Source organism: Convolutriloba macropyga, chromosome 6 (genome assembly GCF_964194025.1).
Source record: "Convolutriloba macropyga chromosome 6, txConMacr16.3, whole genome shotgun sequence".
Classification (NCBI taxonomy): Eukaryota; Metazoa; Xenacoelomorpha; order Acoela; family Convolutidae; genus Convolutriloba; species Convolutriloba macropyga.
In genome coordinates this window covers 20,581,634-20,601,904 of record NC_134473.1, presented here as the reverse complement: position 1 = coordinate 20,601,904, position 20,271 = coordinate 20,581,634, and the positions used below count along the sequence as shown (strand labels likewise).

Genomic DNA, 20,271 nt, shown 5'->3' with positions numbered 1-20,271 from the left:
ACGTACCTAAAATCCGCATTTAAGCCTAATTTAATGCCCGTTTTGAGCATGTAAATGTGGTTTAAAGCTTTGTTAATTGATAGCAATTAAGTGATTAAAAGTGGTTTACAGGCTAAAAATATATCGGATCTATTCTGTTGCGGACCCCCAGTGTTTTTATGACCCCCAATTACAAATTATATGTTGTTATATAGCACGTTACTATGTAAGAAAATAACACGTGCGCCTGGGGATCATAAAATATTTGTGCTCACTAAGCTGGGGGGGGGAACAGATCCAATATATCATATCGTATCAACTTCAGGGTTTTTCAGGCTTTTATTTGTATTCAAGCATCACAGTTTGTAGATAATTTTACGAAAATTTGGCAAATAAAATAATTTCTGAAAAACCACTCAGTTTCAAATTAGGGTAATGGAAAATCAAATTACCATCAATTGATATTCTTGATCGTTGCCTCATCATTTCTTCACATTTTTTCAGGCTTTTGTTTGTATTCAAGCACCATTGTTTCGAGACAATTTTATCATATATGACAAATAAAATGTTTTTTGAAATATCCCTCAGTTCCAATATAGGGTAAAGAAAAAATTACCATCGACTGAGATTTTTTGAGCCCCTTCTCACTACTTCCGTAAATTTTTCCATTCGTAAAAAGACCGTTTTTCCTGTAGCAAGTTTTTAACTCCTCTTGTTCTTCCATGACAAGATACCACTGTTTTTGTCTTGCTAAATTTGGTTTAATGATTGATTGCCAATTGCATTCAGCAAATGAAATTGTGAAATTCCCCAATTCTGAGTCTGTTTTAGATGTCCATTTTTTCTGAAAACTATTTTCATTCTGAGACTAATTTTTTGCGCGTTTTTTCAGATTTACAGGTGTCTTTTATTTTTTGACTCAAAATTTTGTGCCTCTATATGCAAAATTATAACCGTCTGTTTTTTTTATTTCTATATACAGATTTACAGAATTAATTTTTTTTAAAACTCCATTCCATTCTGCTCTCTTTCTCTCCCTATCTATAAACAAATCTCATAAATATTAATTTCAGGAGCATATATATATAGAAGCTTACAGATATTTACAACAATGACCACAATTCAAAACAATTATATTTTGTGTCATTAATTCTACCTTTAATAGCATTAAATAACTTTTACACGCTCAGTTAATAAAGCCTAAAATCACTTTGCATGCTCAAAATATAAGGCTTTGAATCGGGTTGGCGTGCTCAAAAGCGAGTGATTAGAAATACCTTTTAATGCGCAAAATAAATATTTAAACGGTGGCAAGCGAAAACTTGTCAAAAGACTTGTCACTTATTTGGCAATCGTAAAATATCTCAATTTCGCAAAAATGGCGTTGCCATTTGTGCGAAAAATAAGATTCAAAGCTCGTCTCCTGGTTTCGTTCATTGTTCGTATCTACTTTCGAGCGGTTTTGACTAAGGGAGATATTTTGTGGTATACCTCTGCGGCGTTATGTGAGCCAAAACTAAAGCGTTTTTTGAAAACCACTAATAACCAAATCAAAATGGCATTAGATAAAATTTACACTACGAAGATTAACCGGTAATTTTTTGGGCCAAAACATGGGACTTTTCCTCAATGCGATTTGGCAGAAGGGGCCAAATTTATTAAAACATTGCATTTTTTAAAAAAAGAATTAAATTCGAACTGATTAGAAACATCAAATGAAATCATTAAGGGAGTCTTTTATACCTCAAGAGAGAGCGACTGAGGACTTTCATTATTCAGGATATGTCATACGACTACAAAAAAACGACAAATACAGAACGGAAAAATTGCGCGAAAAAATATGCACGAAAACGATGTCCCCCCGATCAATTAAATTTTAAGCTGATCACTAAAACAAAAAAATCTTTTTTTGCATTCTTTGCAGGTGACAACATTTGTAAATCAAATGACGCCCATTATTGTGATACTGTGAAAAGAAAACAAAAACCTACAAAAAAGAGGCAAATATGCAAAAATCACGAAAACTGGTTTTATGAAAACTGGTTGTTCCCAGAAGAAAGACCATTTGAGGAAAATTAAACCGTTATGAAGATCAAATTGTATTTCACAAGATAAATGATGTGGATTGTAAATAGAGATGCTTAGCTACAATTTAACAAAAATAAAATTGGCAGATCTCCTATCTCTACTAATTGCGACTACTATTAATGAGACTAAATCATAAGACTATGAAATAACATTGAATACAAGCTGAACTAATAAGTTTCACAAAAAACTTTACGAAACCACAGTTTTGAAGCCATTATATTTGTAAGATATTAAACGCGAGAATATAACATCTTCATTTGTGTCTCCCTGATTACCATAACGTCCTTTTGTAAAACGACAATCACAAAATGACAACAAAAAGATCCACAAAAACTTAAAGGTATCTCAAATTCACAAAATTCCTCTGAAACAAATTGTCTAAGCCCTTAAGATAATATTTAAAACGTTTAAACAACAAAAAAAATTTGTTTGATTCAACAAAACATTTAAAACAGCTCTAAATAATAAGACTAATTTACAAAAATGATGCAACTTTCTAAAATACAAAAAAAAAACGCAAACGAGAACAATAAGGGATAAATTGAATAATAATATTAATCTTTTTTTTTTAGAAATTTATTTCGAAAGTCAAAACAACCATTAGCTATTTATCGATATCAGTTATTAAATTCATTTGTTTATCTATAGTTGGCCACTGAGACCTTTAATTACACAATATTTGGCTTATGACAAGAAAATTTAACAACAATAATGGGCAAAAATATAAAATGAATCAAATCATTTGAATCAATCATTTGTAAAAAAAATAAAAGAGAACGTTGTCGCAGCCCTTCCAACCATATGTTATAAAATCAAAAAATACGTTCAATTTCAAATGTTGTAAAGTTTTTTTTTGTGTAGATTGTTAATTTACAAAAACAATTGTGACAATTTACAAAAACAAAAACAACAGCAAAAATATGCAATTATGCACAAAACTCAGAAAATTTTGTATGAAAAGTCGTAGTACCAAAAGCGAGAAAACCTCCTGTTAAAACAATCGGCCACAAAATTAGTTAGTATTCTATAAGGCGGAAAAGTTGACCTGTGCTTACTGAGAATAAGCAAAATGTTGACTAAAATAATATAAAAAACTGACAAGTTCAAAAAATCACAGAAATTTCCTTAAAACAAATAATTTCAATAACATAAGAGACATTAGGCAACAACCGAATGAATAGAAAGTTGATTTGCATCTCTTGGGGAAGAAATTTAGATTTTTGAGTGGCTAAACTTAAAAATCAGACTGCCAAAAGAATAACAATTGGAGGCAAAAGACAAGAAATCAGTTAAATTTTACTAAAACTCTTCCTCAAAGCCATAAAACCTGTTGATTCGCTGGAAACAAACTGTATCTACATTCGGCGCTAAATTTTTGTAAATTGAAGCTGTCGCTAACGGAGCCGTGAATAAAGAATATTGTCAGTAATTAACATTAAAAAGACAAAAGAAAAAAATTTTGAAAAAAGGCAGCATAAAAATAAAAATAAAAAAATCTCTGATTCTAATAATCTATGATGTTACCGAACCTCTCCCTGATTTTGTCGCGCGCCCAGCCAACCGACCAAGTGTTCCAAGTGTTTGCGAAATAGAAAAATTGCTGAGTGGATCTCTTCAGAAATTAAAAAAAAATTAACGATGCATTTTGTATAATTCTCGAGTTAAATCCGCAAAAAACTGCAAAGTTTTAAATCCAGAAGGCTTTCATACGGCGCTTAATTGCAACTATTGCATTTTTTGGGATTAGGGAGTCTTTGGTAATGTGTTTAGGTCACTAGGTCTGGCAAACTTTGACAAAGTGGATCAAAAAAGCATATTTTGTGCCAATTTTGATGAAAAAAGTTTGAATTTTGAAATTTTTATCAATAATTTTAGCCAAAAAACTTCAATCAAGCAATACATCGACTCTCTTCTATCTCTAACGGTAACAACAACACTCTTCCGTTAAAAATTTTAACTTTTTCGAATTATATTAGCGAAATTGTGCAAAAATTTTAGCAAAATTTACTGAAAATGTGAACAAAAACCGTCGAATGTTCACAAAACTTTAAAACTCGATAACTCCCATTAACAAAAAGAAAATCGAAAAAATCTTTTTAATTCCGTATTCTACGCTGGAGGGGCTTTTTAATGATACCACTCACAATTATCTACGATGAATATATCGATCGGCCAAAATTGACTGAACAAAAAAAAACCCAGTTGAGTATATAGTTCCTCCCTCCCCACTAAATTGGGGGTCGGAACAATTATCGGTTTCGCAAAAAAATTGTTATTACAAAAAATATTAGGCCTTTGGATGAGTTTGGTTCTCAAGTTTATACTAACTTGAGCAATAATGTCTCAAACTATTAAACTAATGGAATAAAATTGTGTAGAATTTACAGACACAATGGTTAAGTTATTCGTGATTACACATGACCAACTTCATGCGTTTTTTTACAGTTGTACACAGCTTACGTTTCATTTTTTGATGTTGAACTACAGTTAATTAAAAAAAGAAAAATTGACGAGGTATTGTCACCCTAAAGTACAGAAATCCCCAGTAAAAGTCTGAAATTTACCAAATGTAGTTTTGAAACTAGCAAATTTATTAAAGAACAGCAACGCAAACTAAAGTTGACTAGTAGTTAGATACTTCAAGAGACGGTAGTATAGAAAACTTCAGAGTTTTCAACTAATTAGTTAATGTGAAACGTCGAGATATCAAGTTTATCAATAAATAAATCTTTTTAAGACATTTGCCTAAAGGTTATTGATATTGAATCTAACAGAACGAGGTATTCCAAAAGCATCAAAATTGAGCAAGGTAGCAAAAATGAATGGGTCGGTAATCAGCATGAAGAGCTCTAAAGAAAAAAATTTTTTTGATTAAAAAAGATGTATTTTGTACGTCAAATATGAAGGTCAGATCTCAGCATGTCTTTATTGAAATTTGATTGTTAAAGGTCTATATTTTTCCTGTGGATTATACCGGTTGCTTCAAATGACTTTCTAAGCTCTCAACTGTTTTTCAACTGACCGTTTTTTTCAATTAAGTATAAGCTATGTGAAAAGCTCGTTATATGAAGCAGTCAATAGTAACATTTAACATCCTTTTCTCATTCGTTTTAAATGGTACATAATTCAAGATTGTGAGAATTAATGTCATGTGAAGTTAAAACGATTTGAAATTAACTTCTTTCGAAAAAGACAAAACTTGAAACAGTAATTGACTCACTTGACATAGTAATTTTCAATTGCATTTTATTCGTTCACTCAAAATTTTCAGTTGGTGCTCTTTTCAAACTCCAACTTTCTGAGAAATTTTGTTTTATATTATCAATTCGTTGAAAAACGTAACTGGCTTTTCATATGGTAGAATTATGTCACCGTGAGGGCTCCGAATTTTTCTTTTTTTTTCAAAATAAATAAGTTGTACTCAAGGTTTCTACAAAAAATGCTTCAATTTGCGCTTCAAAAACTGATAGATAAAAAACTTTTCGTCTCAGGACAAAAAGAAGTTTTCGACAGACGTATCTTGGAACACTGTGCTACAAAAAGCCTTGCGCGAGCCATCCTGTTTATTAACAGCTAAGAAGATAACATTGATAGCCGTCCGTATCTCGATAAATTTCAAGGTAATTAAATCAAAACCATTTCCTACATATTGCCCCTTTTGAACGTCATATGTCGACATTCAATTCCCTTAAGCGATCAAAGTATTTTAAATGCAAATCAATTGGTTGTTTCAGTTTGCTTTTGCTCTGAGACATAGGTTTGCTATTTGTGAAAACTTTTCAGACTATAGAAAACTCGAGGCAACACATATACATTTAAACAAATTTAGGCGATATATGGCCACCCCATGTTGATCTTGCACACCCATACAGCAAGTCAAGCATCAGGCGTGTGAGCAGACGACGGAGGTTTACGCCCAGAGTTCCAGAAATATAGCTAAAATGATTCCAGACAGAAAATTGCCTCCAGACCAATTATCAAAAAAATTAGAGCCGATTGTTCGACAATATTGAAAACTCCTATCTCAGCCAGCAACTATGTCCGCATTTGCTGGTAGATATATAACAAGGCGGCTCGGTAATGTGCGATCGCACATAAGGTTCCGACCCCGCTCATCCACAATTTTGGCATAATTGTCTACCAAATGAGGAACAGGTGGAAAAACACAAAAAATTCAAGTATTTTTCAAAAAAAAAATCTGTTGTATGAACGAAAAGATAGCATCCAAAGCAAATAACTCAGTGGAGTAAAAAATGATGCATTAGATTGATGAGATATGCCGATATTAAGAAAGCGAGCGAAGACGAACGGCAAAATCAAACAACAACAACAAACATTAAGTACATCAAAAAAATTTATGTCCGCTTTGAAAAACAACACAATAACAAAGTCAAAATAGTGTCAGACAAAACATAAAATAAATAAAATAACTTGTAACTCACCAGAAAAAAAATGGTTATTCACCAGTTCATAATAAAACTTGGTAACAATTAGACAAAAGTGAACAGAAACTTTAAAGTTAGAAAATTCGCTGAATTTTTTTTTATAAAAAAACAATTAATTTCAAAGTAATGAAAACCATTAGGAATCAACTAAAATATCCCATAGGTTTAAAATTACAAATGCTTCTGTAAAAGGGAACTCCTGGTATTCAAATTTTTATGCAGTTACATAAAGAACAGCAAATAGACAACAAACTAAAAATCAATTGAACCTTGCCAGAAAAGGCTTTGAAAGCCGTAAAGCCATACTTTGGCCCCCAAAATATGTTCGACTGCACCTTCGTCGAACACAAATAATTTAATAAGTGGCCTCTCATTAATGAATCTAGGCAACAATTTGAATAAAAAGAAAAAAAGCAAGATTATGTAATATTTGTTTTTATCAAAAAAAATTTAGTTCCAAAGACATGAAAGCCGTTAATTACAAAACGAAAAAATTGAATAGGTTCGTTTATTCTTCCAAAGAAAGCCCTCGAGACTTGCAATTATCCAGAATATGTCTTACGTCTACAAAAAGATCGTCAAATATGACAAAAATCAAAAATTAATTTACTTTTTTTGTGAAAAACCCGTGTCGAAGCCAGTAAAGTCACAACAAATTCTTTAAAAAAGTTGGATTTTGTGACATCAATCCCTTTTGACACCTACCCTTGACAAAAATTAGGTCATCTTTAACCTTTAATTAACGAGACCAAGGTAACAAACAGACAATAAAAGGAACAAAATTGCGAAGTTGAAATGTTTTTTTTTTTCATTTTGGAAAACAATTGTTTTCAAAGTCATGAAAGCCATTATCTATATTCTAATATCAGAACATCGGCTCATCTACTCTTCCAGGAAAAGCTAATCAAACCGGGTCATTGTGCGGGAAATTAAATATGACTAAAAAGACAAAGTAAAAACTACAGTAAAAGACAAAATTAAAAAATTCAATTAAATTCTTCGAGAAAGTAGTGTCGAAGGGGTAAAGAACCACAATCTATATATTTAAGAATTTAATTATTATCAATTGTGTTGTGCGCTATTTGAACGCGAAAAATGTGATATATGAACAGACAATAACGTGATAATTTGACAATACTAGAAAACAAGAAAAATGGGCAAATACCTAAAAATTAAAAAAAGTATTGTGAAATCTAGTAGTATCAAAGCCAAAAAACCATAACTTAAGGCGTAAAACCGCAATACAGACTAAATTTGAATTCAACAGAAAGAAGGAGCACTCTTTGATTGCTGACATTAAGCTACAAGTGGACCAAATTAAGAGAAAAATGGAGGCAAAGTTCAATAAGCCATTTTTTATTTAAAAATCAAATATTTTAAAATTGAAAACGATCATAAGCTTTCAAGCAATCAACTTGATAAAATAACTTAGAGCTGATTCGGAAGCCTATAGGACCTATCACTATTGAGCTTTGATTTGAAATGTTCTGTTATTTAATTTGTATAAAAAAGATCGATTTTTTTTTGTAAAAAACCGACTGACGACAATCCGAATTATTTTTGGATTGTAAAGGTCTAAGATTGGTACAGAACTGGTCCTGCCAATGCTGATTGTTCATTAGGAATATTTAATATTTGGAATGTCATTGATAAAGATATTTTGTTAGTTGAAAAATCAAAAATAAATGATCCGTTTTTGATAATCAACGAAAAGTTATCAAAAAACGTCAAATTTTTATTTACAGAGCACTCTCAACGGAAGTTGCAGTGAAATTAGCCCCTTTTCAGTCTACAAAGGTTGTGTTAGTCGTGTTTGGGTGTGCACTTCCTTCAAATTGAATCAGAGTGGACTAAAGAAACTTGATTCGTGCTGTTTTTGATTAAAAAAAGTCTAAATTTTGTGAAATATTTAGCCGGAACTTGTGACAAAAAAATTCAATGAAAATAGCCGACAATTTATTTTGTCTTGCAAAATCAACAACATTTTCTTGAAAAAATTTAATAAATTTTATCTAAATTGGTGAAATTTTAGTCAAAAATTCCGATAAAAGGCGAATGAAATCAACGGAATTCACTCTATTTTCTCGAAAGTTTAAACCTCGATATCTCCCTGTCAAAAACGAAAATAAAAAAATCTTTTTAATTCCATATTCTGCGCTGGACAAGCTTTCTAATGATACCAGTCTCAACTCTCTACTATGAATATATCGATCGGCCAAAATTGACTGAACAAAAAAAACCCATTTGAGTATATAGTTCCTCCCCCCCCCCTCAAGAGGGGTCGGAACAATTAACGAACCTCTGCTGACTTTGGATGGAGACTCTTCTTCAATGACCGGAGAGTTTCGCTCAATTTGCTCTTTTGACTCTGGATATTTGTCACTGATTGATCTGGTCTCTCCCTCAGATGGTGGCTGATACATTTCCGTCTGGTTGAACGAAGTTGCCTGAGAACTTATATCAGTGGTCTTATACGTGTAAGTATAATCACCATCAGCACTGCTAGGAGAAGTAGGACTCTTTGTCCTGTTTTTAGGTTTGCTGGCCACATCTGAACCCAGAAGGCCTTTATTGCTCGACTTTGAAGCACCTAATCCGGTTGACTTTTCCAGGGCACTGTTACCAGACCTGCTGAACCCAGTCAGTTCATTTTCAGGAGTGAGATCTCCAGTCGCATCGGTTGGTCCATATTCACTTTCGGACTTATCCACAATTATTTGAGGTCTGAGAGAAGATTTCTTATCTTTGGCTCCTGAAAATTTCGAAATGCGTACCGATTTATCAATTAATTTTCTAATTTAAACTTGAGTTTTGGAAATTGTGTAAAATTTTATTTTTTCTAGAATGTCCTCAGTCACATTCTGGAAACTTTATGTCAATCAGAGACAAAAGCCCAATTGAGTCGAGATCGAAGCAAAATTACAGCGATTTTAAAACATATATATGTAAGCATGGCTCCATCAACTAACTTTATCTCTTTTTTCATTATTTTCCGTGTGCTCTAGTTTCTTCCAATAGCTTTTTATTGTGCCCAATCTTGGTGGATCTTTTCTGTTTGTGAAAGTCTTTGAGGGTGCATATTATTTGCACCTCTAGAAGCATGTGCCCTATTTTTACATGATGATATATTACTGCCGGGGGGGGGGGGGGTACAAAAGCAGGAAAAATCCAGAACGTTTTTCTGGTTTTCATTTCTTAAATTGCTTTCTTAATTTTCAGTTGTTTTCTAAAACAAACATAAAAAACAAAAATCAAACCAATAACACTACACTTAAATGCATAAGTACATATTCCGCAAACTATAGAAAGCAAAGAAAACAATTCAAGTGAGACATAAAGGCTAAAAGAACCACAATAAAAACACAGCAAGGCCAAACCCGCACCATGAAAAACACAAATTTGGGTAATTTGCATGAAGTTACTTTAACGCAGCTGAAAAAGGCGGAAAAGATTATTTGAAGCAGACTCTCAAGAGAGTGCCCCCCCCCCCCCCCCCCCCCTGTTAGTGTGGATGAACTTCCAAAAATATGGATAAAAAATAAGCAACAGCATTATTAAAAAAACAGGTGCCGAACCAGTAGTAGATCTGCAATATAACGTGTTAAATATTTGAACCGTAATTTTCACCACTAGCTTGTTACATCACCGAGTACTTCACCTTATTTTACGTTTTTTGAATAAGCAGACTTTAGCAAGAAAATAGCTACTTCCTAAGTATAGTCCACTATTTCGGCGATTGAAATACAAGAACTCACGAAATCGATTATCACGAACTCACGGAATCCATTATTGTAAACTGCTTGTCTAAAACATGCTATGAACTAAAAATCAAATCGACTGCAAAATGGTGCAGGAAAAAATTAATAATTTAACAACTATACCCTGTTCATGTTTAAGAAGTTGAAACAAATGAAGACTATTGATTAGGGCGTAAATAACACTTAAATGTCTTCATAGATTAGAAAAAGTTTCGAAAGGCTGAAAAAAGTTTAAAACACGAGAAAAAAAAACAATTTTAGCTTTTATTTTCTTTTCATTTTTTTTATTTTGAAGAACTTAAAATATTGTTCAAATGTAACATTTTGGAATTCGACGCTAATTAGAAAACAATGTAAAAACATGGAAAACATTTCCTGACTGAATTTAAATAATTTGATAGTTTTTTAGTCCAAAATACAACACAGCAATTGCCAATTGGTATTGGGCCTAATACATTTCAGTTTAGAAGTTGAGGTAGGTATGTATAAATGTCTAATAAAACAAAAAATTATTCCAATACAATATTCCACAATTTCGTTTCTTTTTTTTCTTACTCTTTTTCCGGTTCATTTCCTTTTCAACGTCAAGGAAACAAATGGTGAGTGCTTTGCAAAACTTCAGTACTATTTTCTCCATTGGGAAGGTGGAAATTTTTTTACATACTCTTTGATTGGTAAATGTTTGTAAACAACAATTTGAAATTTTTTTGATCTTTTCACGTTTCTGATGATTTTGATCTTCAGTTTTCTTTGTATTCTACTGTTCAGATGCTTTCTCATAGGGGAAGGAATACTTCTGATAGTTGAAGGGGATTGATCAATAGAATCTAAAAAAAACCTAGAGTAAATTCAGGCAATTAAGGAAATAAGATGCGTGAAAAGTTAAAACTGTCTGACAAATTTAAAACATCACCAATCTCAATATCACGGAGAAAAAATAATAATAACTTGAAATCTTATCAACGATCTAATAGGTATATCACGAGTTTTGTAATGGAAATGTTTATTTATCACTTCAGAAAAGATCGCCAAAAATTGACTCAGTGAAAAAGCCAGGGTTGCATAAAGTTTCTAATACCAAAAATAACTGTTAAAACAACACTTTGAGTCACATGGTGTTGTGTCTAGACCATTGATTCCAAAGAAAATGCATTGAGTGCCAGACAAGTTCCACAAATATAGTAACAACAGTTATCTTCAGGTTACTTCTACAAGCAAGTAATTTTAGAGGTTATCAACTTGAAGTGTCAAAATCACCTTGATGTTTTCAGTTTCATGTTTGATTACTCCAATTTGAAATCAATAGAATAATTTGAAATGTTATGTGGTTGATGGTGTAGAGCATGGGTATGGCACCACGGGTTTCATGCCGGACTGATCTGTTCATCGTTGAAAATTTGTAACTGGAAAATACTTATAAAATAATTTTTGACCGTAGGTTCGGAATTTTGTTAGCAGTGGAGGGGGGTCCAATCCTGAACCCTGAAGCCAATTAACCGACACTTGACTCAATTATGAAAAACCGAAAAAGTGGCGTGTCCCAATGTCCCAGATATTTTATTTATAAGAACTGCCAGTGTTCCGTTGCGTACAGGTAAATTTGAATCAATTTTGGAGCAGTATTTAACTATGCGTGATGCACCCAAATGAGTAATAAACGAGAAACAAACCTGACTTAGTGACTTCATTGATACTTTCCTCCTTTTCGCCAACCTCGGCTTCCCCACTCGCTTCAGCCCCACTAGCCTCTATCTCATCTGACTTGCTTTTCTTGGTCTCAGAAGAAGAATCCGATTTCTTCTCAGGTCTAAAACATCGTATGTTAAAAAGTCTAAAATATCTGTTATACCATTGCATCTATACCTTTCGTCGCATTGAAAAAAGTATCAACAGTTAAGTTATACGAAAAGTACATTTTTGCAAACAAAATTTTTATTAGCATCTCGAGAGATTAATGGGACGTTATTGTAAACATGCCATAAGGGGGATAAGGGGTAGCGGGTTATAACCGGAACAGCCCGAGAAATTGGGTGACATTCAATTAGGAGCCAGCAAGTTAGAAAAGAATTTAACTTTTTCTTAAATTTCAGTGACTCCAATGACCACCTATGAATTTAATTATAAGAGGCGGACGCTTATTTGACAGAGTTATCAATGAAAAACGTCACCAGAAAGCCATTGATAGTTCATCATTTGACAACATGTAGTTATCACAAATAGAATTTTTCAACATTTTTTTGCACAAAACAAATGCTAAAACCAAACTTAATGTTGAGGTGCAGCACTGAAGTTTTCAGATTAAAAGAAAACTTAAGATAATGAGATCGAAAAATCAAGATTTTACAAATATTATATCTGACTTGAGAATTTAACTGAATGTTAATGAAAGTAAGAAAGTAACTTAATTGTCAATTTGGAAAAAAAAATTTAGATAAGGCACAACATCAACAAGTTTTCTAACACGATCAATTGTAGATTTTTTTATGTCTTGTAATTTCCTTTCTAGTAGTAATATAGTGAGTGATAGTCCCCGGGGGGGTGAGGACCCCATGTATTAAGATAGGGTATAGCGGTATTTTCGGAGTAGGGGCCTCCTCCATGTATTAAGATAGGGAATAGAATCTGCATGTATTAAGATAGGGTATAGGCGCGTACATGTATTGAGATTAGGAATAGAATCTGCATGTATTAAGATTAGGGATAGAATCTCCATGTATTAAGATTAGGAATGGAATCTCCATGTATTAAGATTAGGAATAGAATCTCCATGTATTAAGATTAGGTATAGCCGCCGACATGTATTAAGATTAGGGATAGAATCTCCATGTATTAAGATTAGGTATAGCCGCCGACATGTATTAAGATTAGGGATAGAATCTCCATGTATTAAGATTAGGTATAGCCGCCGACATGTATTAAGATTAGTTATAGCCGCCGACATGTATTAAGATTAGTTATAGCGGACGACATGTATTAAGATTAGTTATAGCGGTAGACATGTATTAAGATTAGTTATAGCAGTCGACATGTATTAAGATTAGTTATGGCGGTCGACATGTATTAAGATTAGTTATAGCGGTCGACATGTATTAAGATTAGGTATAGGCTACATGTATTAAGATTAGGTATAGGCTACATGTATTAAGATTAGGTATAGGCTACATGTATTAAGATTAGGTATAGGCTACATGTATTAAGATTAGGTATAGGCTACATGTATTAAGATTAGGTATAGGCTACATGTATAAAGATTAGGTATAGGCTACATGTATTAAGATTAGGTATAGGCTACATGTATTAAGATTAGGTATAGGCTACATGTATTAAGATTAGGTATAGGCTACATGTATTAAGATTAGGTATAGGCTACATGTATTTAGATTAGGTATAGGCTACATGTATTAAGATTAGGTATAGGCTACATGTATTAAGATTAGGTATAGGCTACATGTATTAAGATTAGGTATAGGCTACATATATTAAGATTAGGTATAGGCTACTTGTATTAAGATTAGGTATAGGCTACATGTATTAAGATTAGGTATAGGCTACATGTATTAAGATTAGGTATAGGCTACATGTATTAAGATTAGGTATAGGCTACATGTATTAAGATTAGGTATAGGCTACATGTATTAAGATCAGGTATAGGCTACATGTATTAAGATTAGGTATAGGCTACATGTATTAAGATTAGGTATAGGCTACATGTATAAAGATTAGGTATAGGCTACATGTATTAAGATTAGGTATAGGCTACATGTATTAAGATTAGGTATAGGCTACATGTATTAAGATTAGGTATAGGCTACATGTATTAAGATTAGGTATAGGCTACATGTATTAAGATTAGGTATAGGCTACATGTATTAAGATTAGGTATAGGCTACATGTATTAAGATTAGGTATAGGCTACATGTATTAAGATTATGTATAGGCTACATTTATTAAGATTAGGTATAGGCTACATGTATTAAGATTAGGTATAGGCTACATGTATTAAGATTAGGTATAGGCTACATGTATTAAGATTAGGTATAGGCTACATGTATTAAGATTAGGTATAGGCTACATGTATTAAGATTAGGTATAGACTACATGTATTATTTTTAGGTATAGGCTACATGTATTAAGATTAGGTATAGGGTACATGTATTAAGATAAGGTATAGGCTACATGTATTAAGATTAGGTGTAGGTTACATGTATTAAGATTAGGTATAGGCTACATGTATTAAGATTAGGTATAGGCTACATGTATTAAGATTAGGTATAGGCTACATGTATTTAGATTAGATATAGGCTACATGTATTAAGATTAGGTATAGGCTACATGTATTAAAATTAGGTATAGGCTACATGTATTAAGATTAGGTATAGGCTACATATATTAAGATTAGGTATAGGCTACTTGTATTAAGATTAGGTATAGGCTACATGTATTAAGATTAGGTATAGGCTACATGTATTAAGATTAGGTATAGGCTACATGTATTTAGATTAGGTATAGGCTACATGTATTAAGATTAGGTATAGACTACATGTATTAAGATAAGGTATAGGCTACATGTATTAAGATTAGGTATAGGCTACATGTATTAAGATTAGGTATAGGCTACATGTATTAAGATTAGGTATAGGCTACATGTATTAAGATTAGGTATAGGCTACATGTATTAAGATTAGGTATAGGCTACATGTATTAAGATTAGGTATAGGCTACATGTATTAAGATTAGGTATAGGCTACATGCATTAAGATTAGGTATAGGCTACATGTATGAAGATTAGGTATAGGCTACATGTATTAAGATTAGGTATAGGCTACATGTATTAAGGTTAGGTATAGGCTACATTTATTAAGATGAGGTATAGGCTACATGTATTAAGATTAGGTATAGGCTACATGTATTAAGATTAGGTATAGGCTACATGTATTAAGATTAGGTATAAGCTACTTGTATTAAGATTAGGAATAGGCTACATGTATTAAGATTAGGTATAGGCTACATGTATCAAGATTACATGAAAGAAACTGGGTGAGTCGACATGTATTAAGATTAGGAATTACATAAAAAAGGTCAACAATTTAAAAGTTGACTAGTACTATACAACTTTCGTCAGAGTGAGCAGTTTGCTATGTGGTGCAGTTTTTAGCATTAAAATACAATAAAAAGCTCAAAATTACGCAAAAATGATGTCAAACAGCATAAAATCTGCTAAATCGAATCAAACTTTACGAAAGTTTTACTGAAAACTGAAGTCAAAAATTCACAATTTAACCTAGATGTTTTAAGATGACGTATAGCCGACATTAAACAGCAAGATTGCGCAGTGGTAGCGTGCTGGGCTCATAACCCAGAGGTCGGTAGATCGAAACTACCTCTTGCTAATCTGACATTGTCACAGTACTAGTGAACTCGTTATCGCTGAAAACTTGGAAAAACGTCAAATAATAGAAAAGCAAATGAACTAGAATTTAAAAAATCACAGACACAAAATAAACTAAACACATAAAAATACATCCTCAATCTAAGACTGACATTGAAAAAGTATCAGGAAACTGAAAACTGAGGCACAATTACCCGAGTGGGTTAATAAAGTCGATAAAAAGAACAACTTGCGTAGCTAACTGAGTAATAGTCACAATTGTTAAAAAAATAATATCGACTTTATTAGTCAGCATGTTCTTTTTATTCTGTTTCTTGCACTCAATTTACGTCGAAACACGAGAACTACTACCCGCACTCAATAAAATGCTAGTTTTAAAACGTGCTTAGTCGATTAACTGGTTAGAATCTATGCTAAATATTTAGAAAAAGAATATTTTGAGCAATTTAATGTATTTTTGTCATAGAGTGCTCTTTACCATATATTCTAGAATAAGTTAAGTACTTGATTCTGATTGGTTGAAAATACTAACTTTCATAAAACAAATGAATTAAACCAGTTCAGATATAGCGAGATTATTATATGAGCAAAATACTATTTTAAAACCACAGAATACTGATCAACAACTTATAAGTCGACTAACGCAATATAAATTTCGTCAGAGTGAACAATTTTTTATGTGATGCAGATTTTTCAAACCAATATACAATGACAAGGGTCAAAATCACGCAAAACTGATGTCAAATAGCATAATCTCTACTAAATTGAAACAAACTTGAAAATTTTTAATTCTTTACAAAAACGAATGCAAAATGAAAGTTCTTTTTCACCCATCAATTTTAACCAATTCTGTTACAAATTAAAGACGATCAGAAAAAAGACAGCAGGCATTATTATGTTAGTTCAATATCAATTGAGTAAAATTCAGGTAAATTGCGAAGCAACTGAGTCTGAAAAAACAGAAAGTATAATGATTTAAAGCTGCTATGTAACTTTGGACTCGATGATGACTCATCCCTTCCATATATGGAAATGACGTCATTTCTATTTTTAGATTCAGGCGTCATGTCAGAACATTCTAGAAGATTGATATGATTCTAATTGCAACAGTTCTGCATATAATTAACTAGCTTCCAGTTTAAATGTACAAATTCATTCCGTGGCAAAAAATTCGAAATTAACATTTTTTTTCTCATTTTCTTCTCACTCTTATTTGTTAAACTTTACTTGAATTTTTCCATTCAGATTATTTCTCCAAAGAAATTACAACAAGAAAACTATTCTTTAAAAATTCACAATTGTTACAGTATTTTGTATAGATTTAGTCCAAAATTTTGTATCTCAAATATTGATAAAATTTACTGACTGAGATCAATTTTAGATTTACTGAAAATAGAAACTAGTGAATGAATGTGCTTCCAACACAACAAGAGAGAGATCAAGAAAAAATTTCCATCTACTATTGAAGAACAAGTTTACGTTGTACAACTTAATGTTGTTGTAATAGAACCTCCCGCCCAATCAGACTTCAGCTTTAGAAATCTAATTCTCAAGATAAACGATTTCATTTTATGCATTGCTTTTTCTATTTTAATTTTCTTTTATATTAACAGAGTTTTACTTGATACCGTATTCATTTGTGAAAAATGTTGATCAAAAATCACTTACAACTTTTGGAAAAAATTTACAAAAGAAAGGAAGGAATCGCTGATGCTTACAGAGTAGACGAAATTGATGTTGACTCTTATTTCTTTTACAATTTTTTAGACGTTTTTACTCAAAACAACAGAATTATCCGGTTTAGTAAAGGATTTGAATATGCAACCTTTTCTATAAAAAAATTCGAGTATGATGACTACATAACAAAGCAATCTTTCGATTTATCGTCAGAACTACACATCAACAAGTATGAAATGCTCTTCATATTGAATTCTGTCCCAGAGATAATGGAACAGTACAGAAATTTGTCTCAATCTAATTATATCCCAATTCCTGAACCAGTAACAATTACTTCATCTCTGCAGAGTGCGCTGTTCTTTCATTATTACAAGGACTACAATGCAGAGGGGGTAAGACTACGATTTGGAATACGACTCCCCAACATTTATATACAAAAATTTAGTTCCAAATTTGGAACATTTTCCGAGATCGATTTGAGATTTAACGAGATGGAGAGAATTTATCAAAGCTTGACTTTTTTGATCAATTACGTCAACTCATTTCCTCTAACTTATCCATCTTTGGCTGTTAACTAGGATAAGACGTGTAAAATGTACCTTTTTTGGTCACTATTCAGTTTTGAGCTTACGGGTTTCGGATAGTAATGTTAGATTTTCTATGAGTTGATTCCTTCTTTGGTAACTTTACAACTGAGACATTTCCTTTTCCGGAAAATAACGTCACTTTTTCTGCTAAACTTTACCCTTTTTGGAAACTTTGTTCTCATTGGTTGGAGTTTAGTATAAATAGAGCTGAAAAATTCTCCCGGCATCACTTGCTTTCTATTCTCTAAAATCAACATCACCTCTGTCTCAACTACTATAAACTCTCATCTAATCTCACCTCATTGAGAAATGGAATTTACAGTGCAGAACAACAGCCTTCTCTACTCAGTTTCTTTCACAGAGGAGACTGCTCGGATCAGCATCAGAGACCTGTCGAATGGTCTCTACGAGTCAATTCTAAACCTGCCTATCACAGTGTGGCACATTATTGAGCACCAGCGACAACAGTTTGACACATATCATCAGGGACAGGTTCCAATCACGGAGAATCAGCTTGGAACTCACGCAATGGGTCACGAAGTTGCTGTGATCAGTGGGCATCACTACCCTCACGTTAACGGAACAGATTTTCCCGACAACTACGTTGCTGGAAGCATTCAGTACACATTTCCATGGGAGGAAGGACAGATTCCCAACAACTGGTTCAATACACCCGAGACAAGTCAAGTATCCAGTCCAGAACCGCAAAACAGCCTTCTCCGGATAGTGAGCAAGGCTGGCAGCAGTGAACAAAGCGAATTGAGTGTTGATACTAGCACCATGTGGTCATTTAATGATCTGGAAAACTTCGATCCAGCTCAATATTATGGTTCGACTGATATGTCAACTACACCGTCAATGACAACCCCCTCCATAGAGGACGGAACAGCTCACAACCCCATTGTGCTGACTGATGAGGCTCCGATAACTCCCATCAGTGTTCGACCTACAGAACCGCCAGCAATTGTTGAAAGAATCCGTCCATTTGGCAATGAAATTCAAAACTTGCCAGATCACGTTGTGAGAACTCTTTTTGAATAAGTTTGATATTGTATATTTTATACTTGAATTCTTTGTGATGTATTTATACTTTTGTTTTAATTCATTTCTTTTTAAGTTGAATTTTTTCTTTACTACAAACACTATGCAAGCTATGTTGAAAAAAAAACACAGCAATTTTTTTTGTCAAAATTTTAAGAACACTTTGATAAAAATTCTGTTTCTTAACAAAAGCGATCGTTTAAAAATTGATTTTTAAGAAAAAAACTAAATTACTTTTTCGATTTTTAATAAAAATCTTTGTTTTAAAAATTGATATTTATTGAAACAAAACAGGTTCGAAAGTTGTCATTTTAAAGTGTAAAGAAAATATCTTTTATTTGCGCAAAATCATACCGTAAAATGAAGAAAAATGAAAATTTTTTGCGTTTTTAAATGACAGTTTTTGAAAATTTTTTCGACATTCAAGAAAACTTTTTCAATTCAAAACTCGATATTTAACAGAAATTGTTGAAAAAATTTTCGATTTTTAAGAGAAAAGGTTGAAAAATTTTTCGATATTTAATAAAAAAGTTGTTTGAATTTTTGATTTGTAAGAAAAGTTTTTGAAAAGTTGATTTTTAACATAAGTTAATTTAAATTATAAAGGTAAATACAAATCACAAGCAAGAAATTATATAATTTATTTTCTAATTTCAAGATACAAAAGAGGATTATCAATTATACCATGTCCATCTAACAAACAATCAACAATCTTTATAAGTTCACTCTCATACTTTGAATTTCTAAGGGAATGCACCCTATCTAGAAAAGATGATCCAAGGGTTTGAGTACTCGCATTTCTTTGCTCAGCGCGTAGAAGGTGACGCTTGAACTTCTTTCTGCTCAATCGTTTTTTGGAGATACTGGGCACTTTTTCCACGTACTTATTCTCCAAGTTGTGCTCTACCGCTCTGGTTAACTGAGTAAAGACCACTCCTGACTCTTCTATAATGGAACCAAAGAACTGATGTTTATAGAGTGTGTACAAGCAATCAACTGTTTGATAAACATAAGACAAATTTTCCATTTTCTCTAGTATCTCTTTCACTGAGGATGAAATGAGAATAATGTGGTAGCGACAAGTCTTTAATGGACAAAAGTTGTCATTATGAGTAGCAACGGAGTATTTTTTAGTGAGTAGATAAGGTGTATACTCCTTAACTGATACAGAAATAAATATTGTCTTGTCATTAAAATCTCTGTAAAATTGAGGTAAAACCTGACACATTATTGCTGCCATTTCTATATTGGGATAACACTATAGAACCTATATATGGAAACAAAAATTACGGTAACGTAATTTCTAT

The 20,271-nt window shown here is 32.4% G+C and overlaps 1 protein-coding gene across 1 annotated transcript in view; it reads right to left on the bottom strand.

Annotated features, from left to right (window-relative positions):
• LOC142341260 (uncharacterized) overlaps positions 1–20,271 on the bottom strand; it is an 81,707-nt gene that overhangs the window by 41,446 nt on the left and 19,990 nt on the right. Inside the window, exons 5-6 of the mRNA XM_075392179.1 lie at positions 11,941–12,077; positions 8,812–9,264 (exon numbers count right to left, since the gene is read on the bottom strand). Of these exons, the coding sequence (XP_075248294.1) occupies positions 8,812–9,264; positions 11,941–12,077 (590 nt within the window). The remainder of the gene's footprint in view (positions 1–8,811; positions 9,265–11,940; positions 12,078–20,271) is intronic.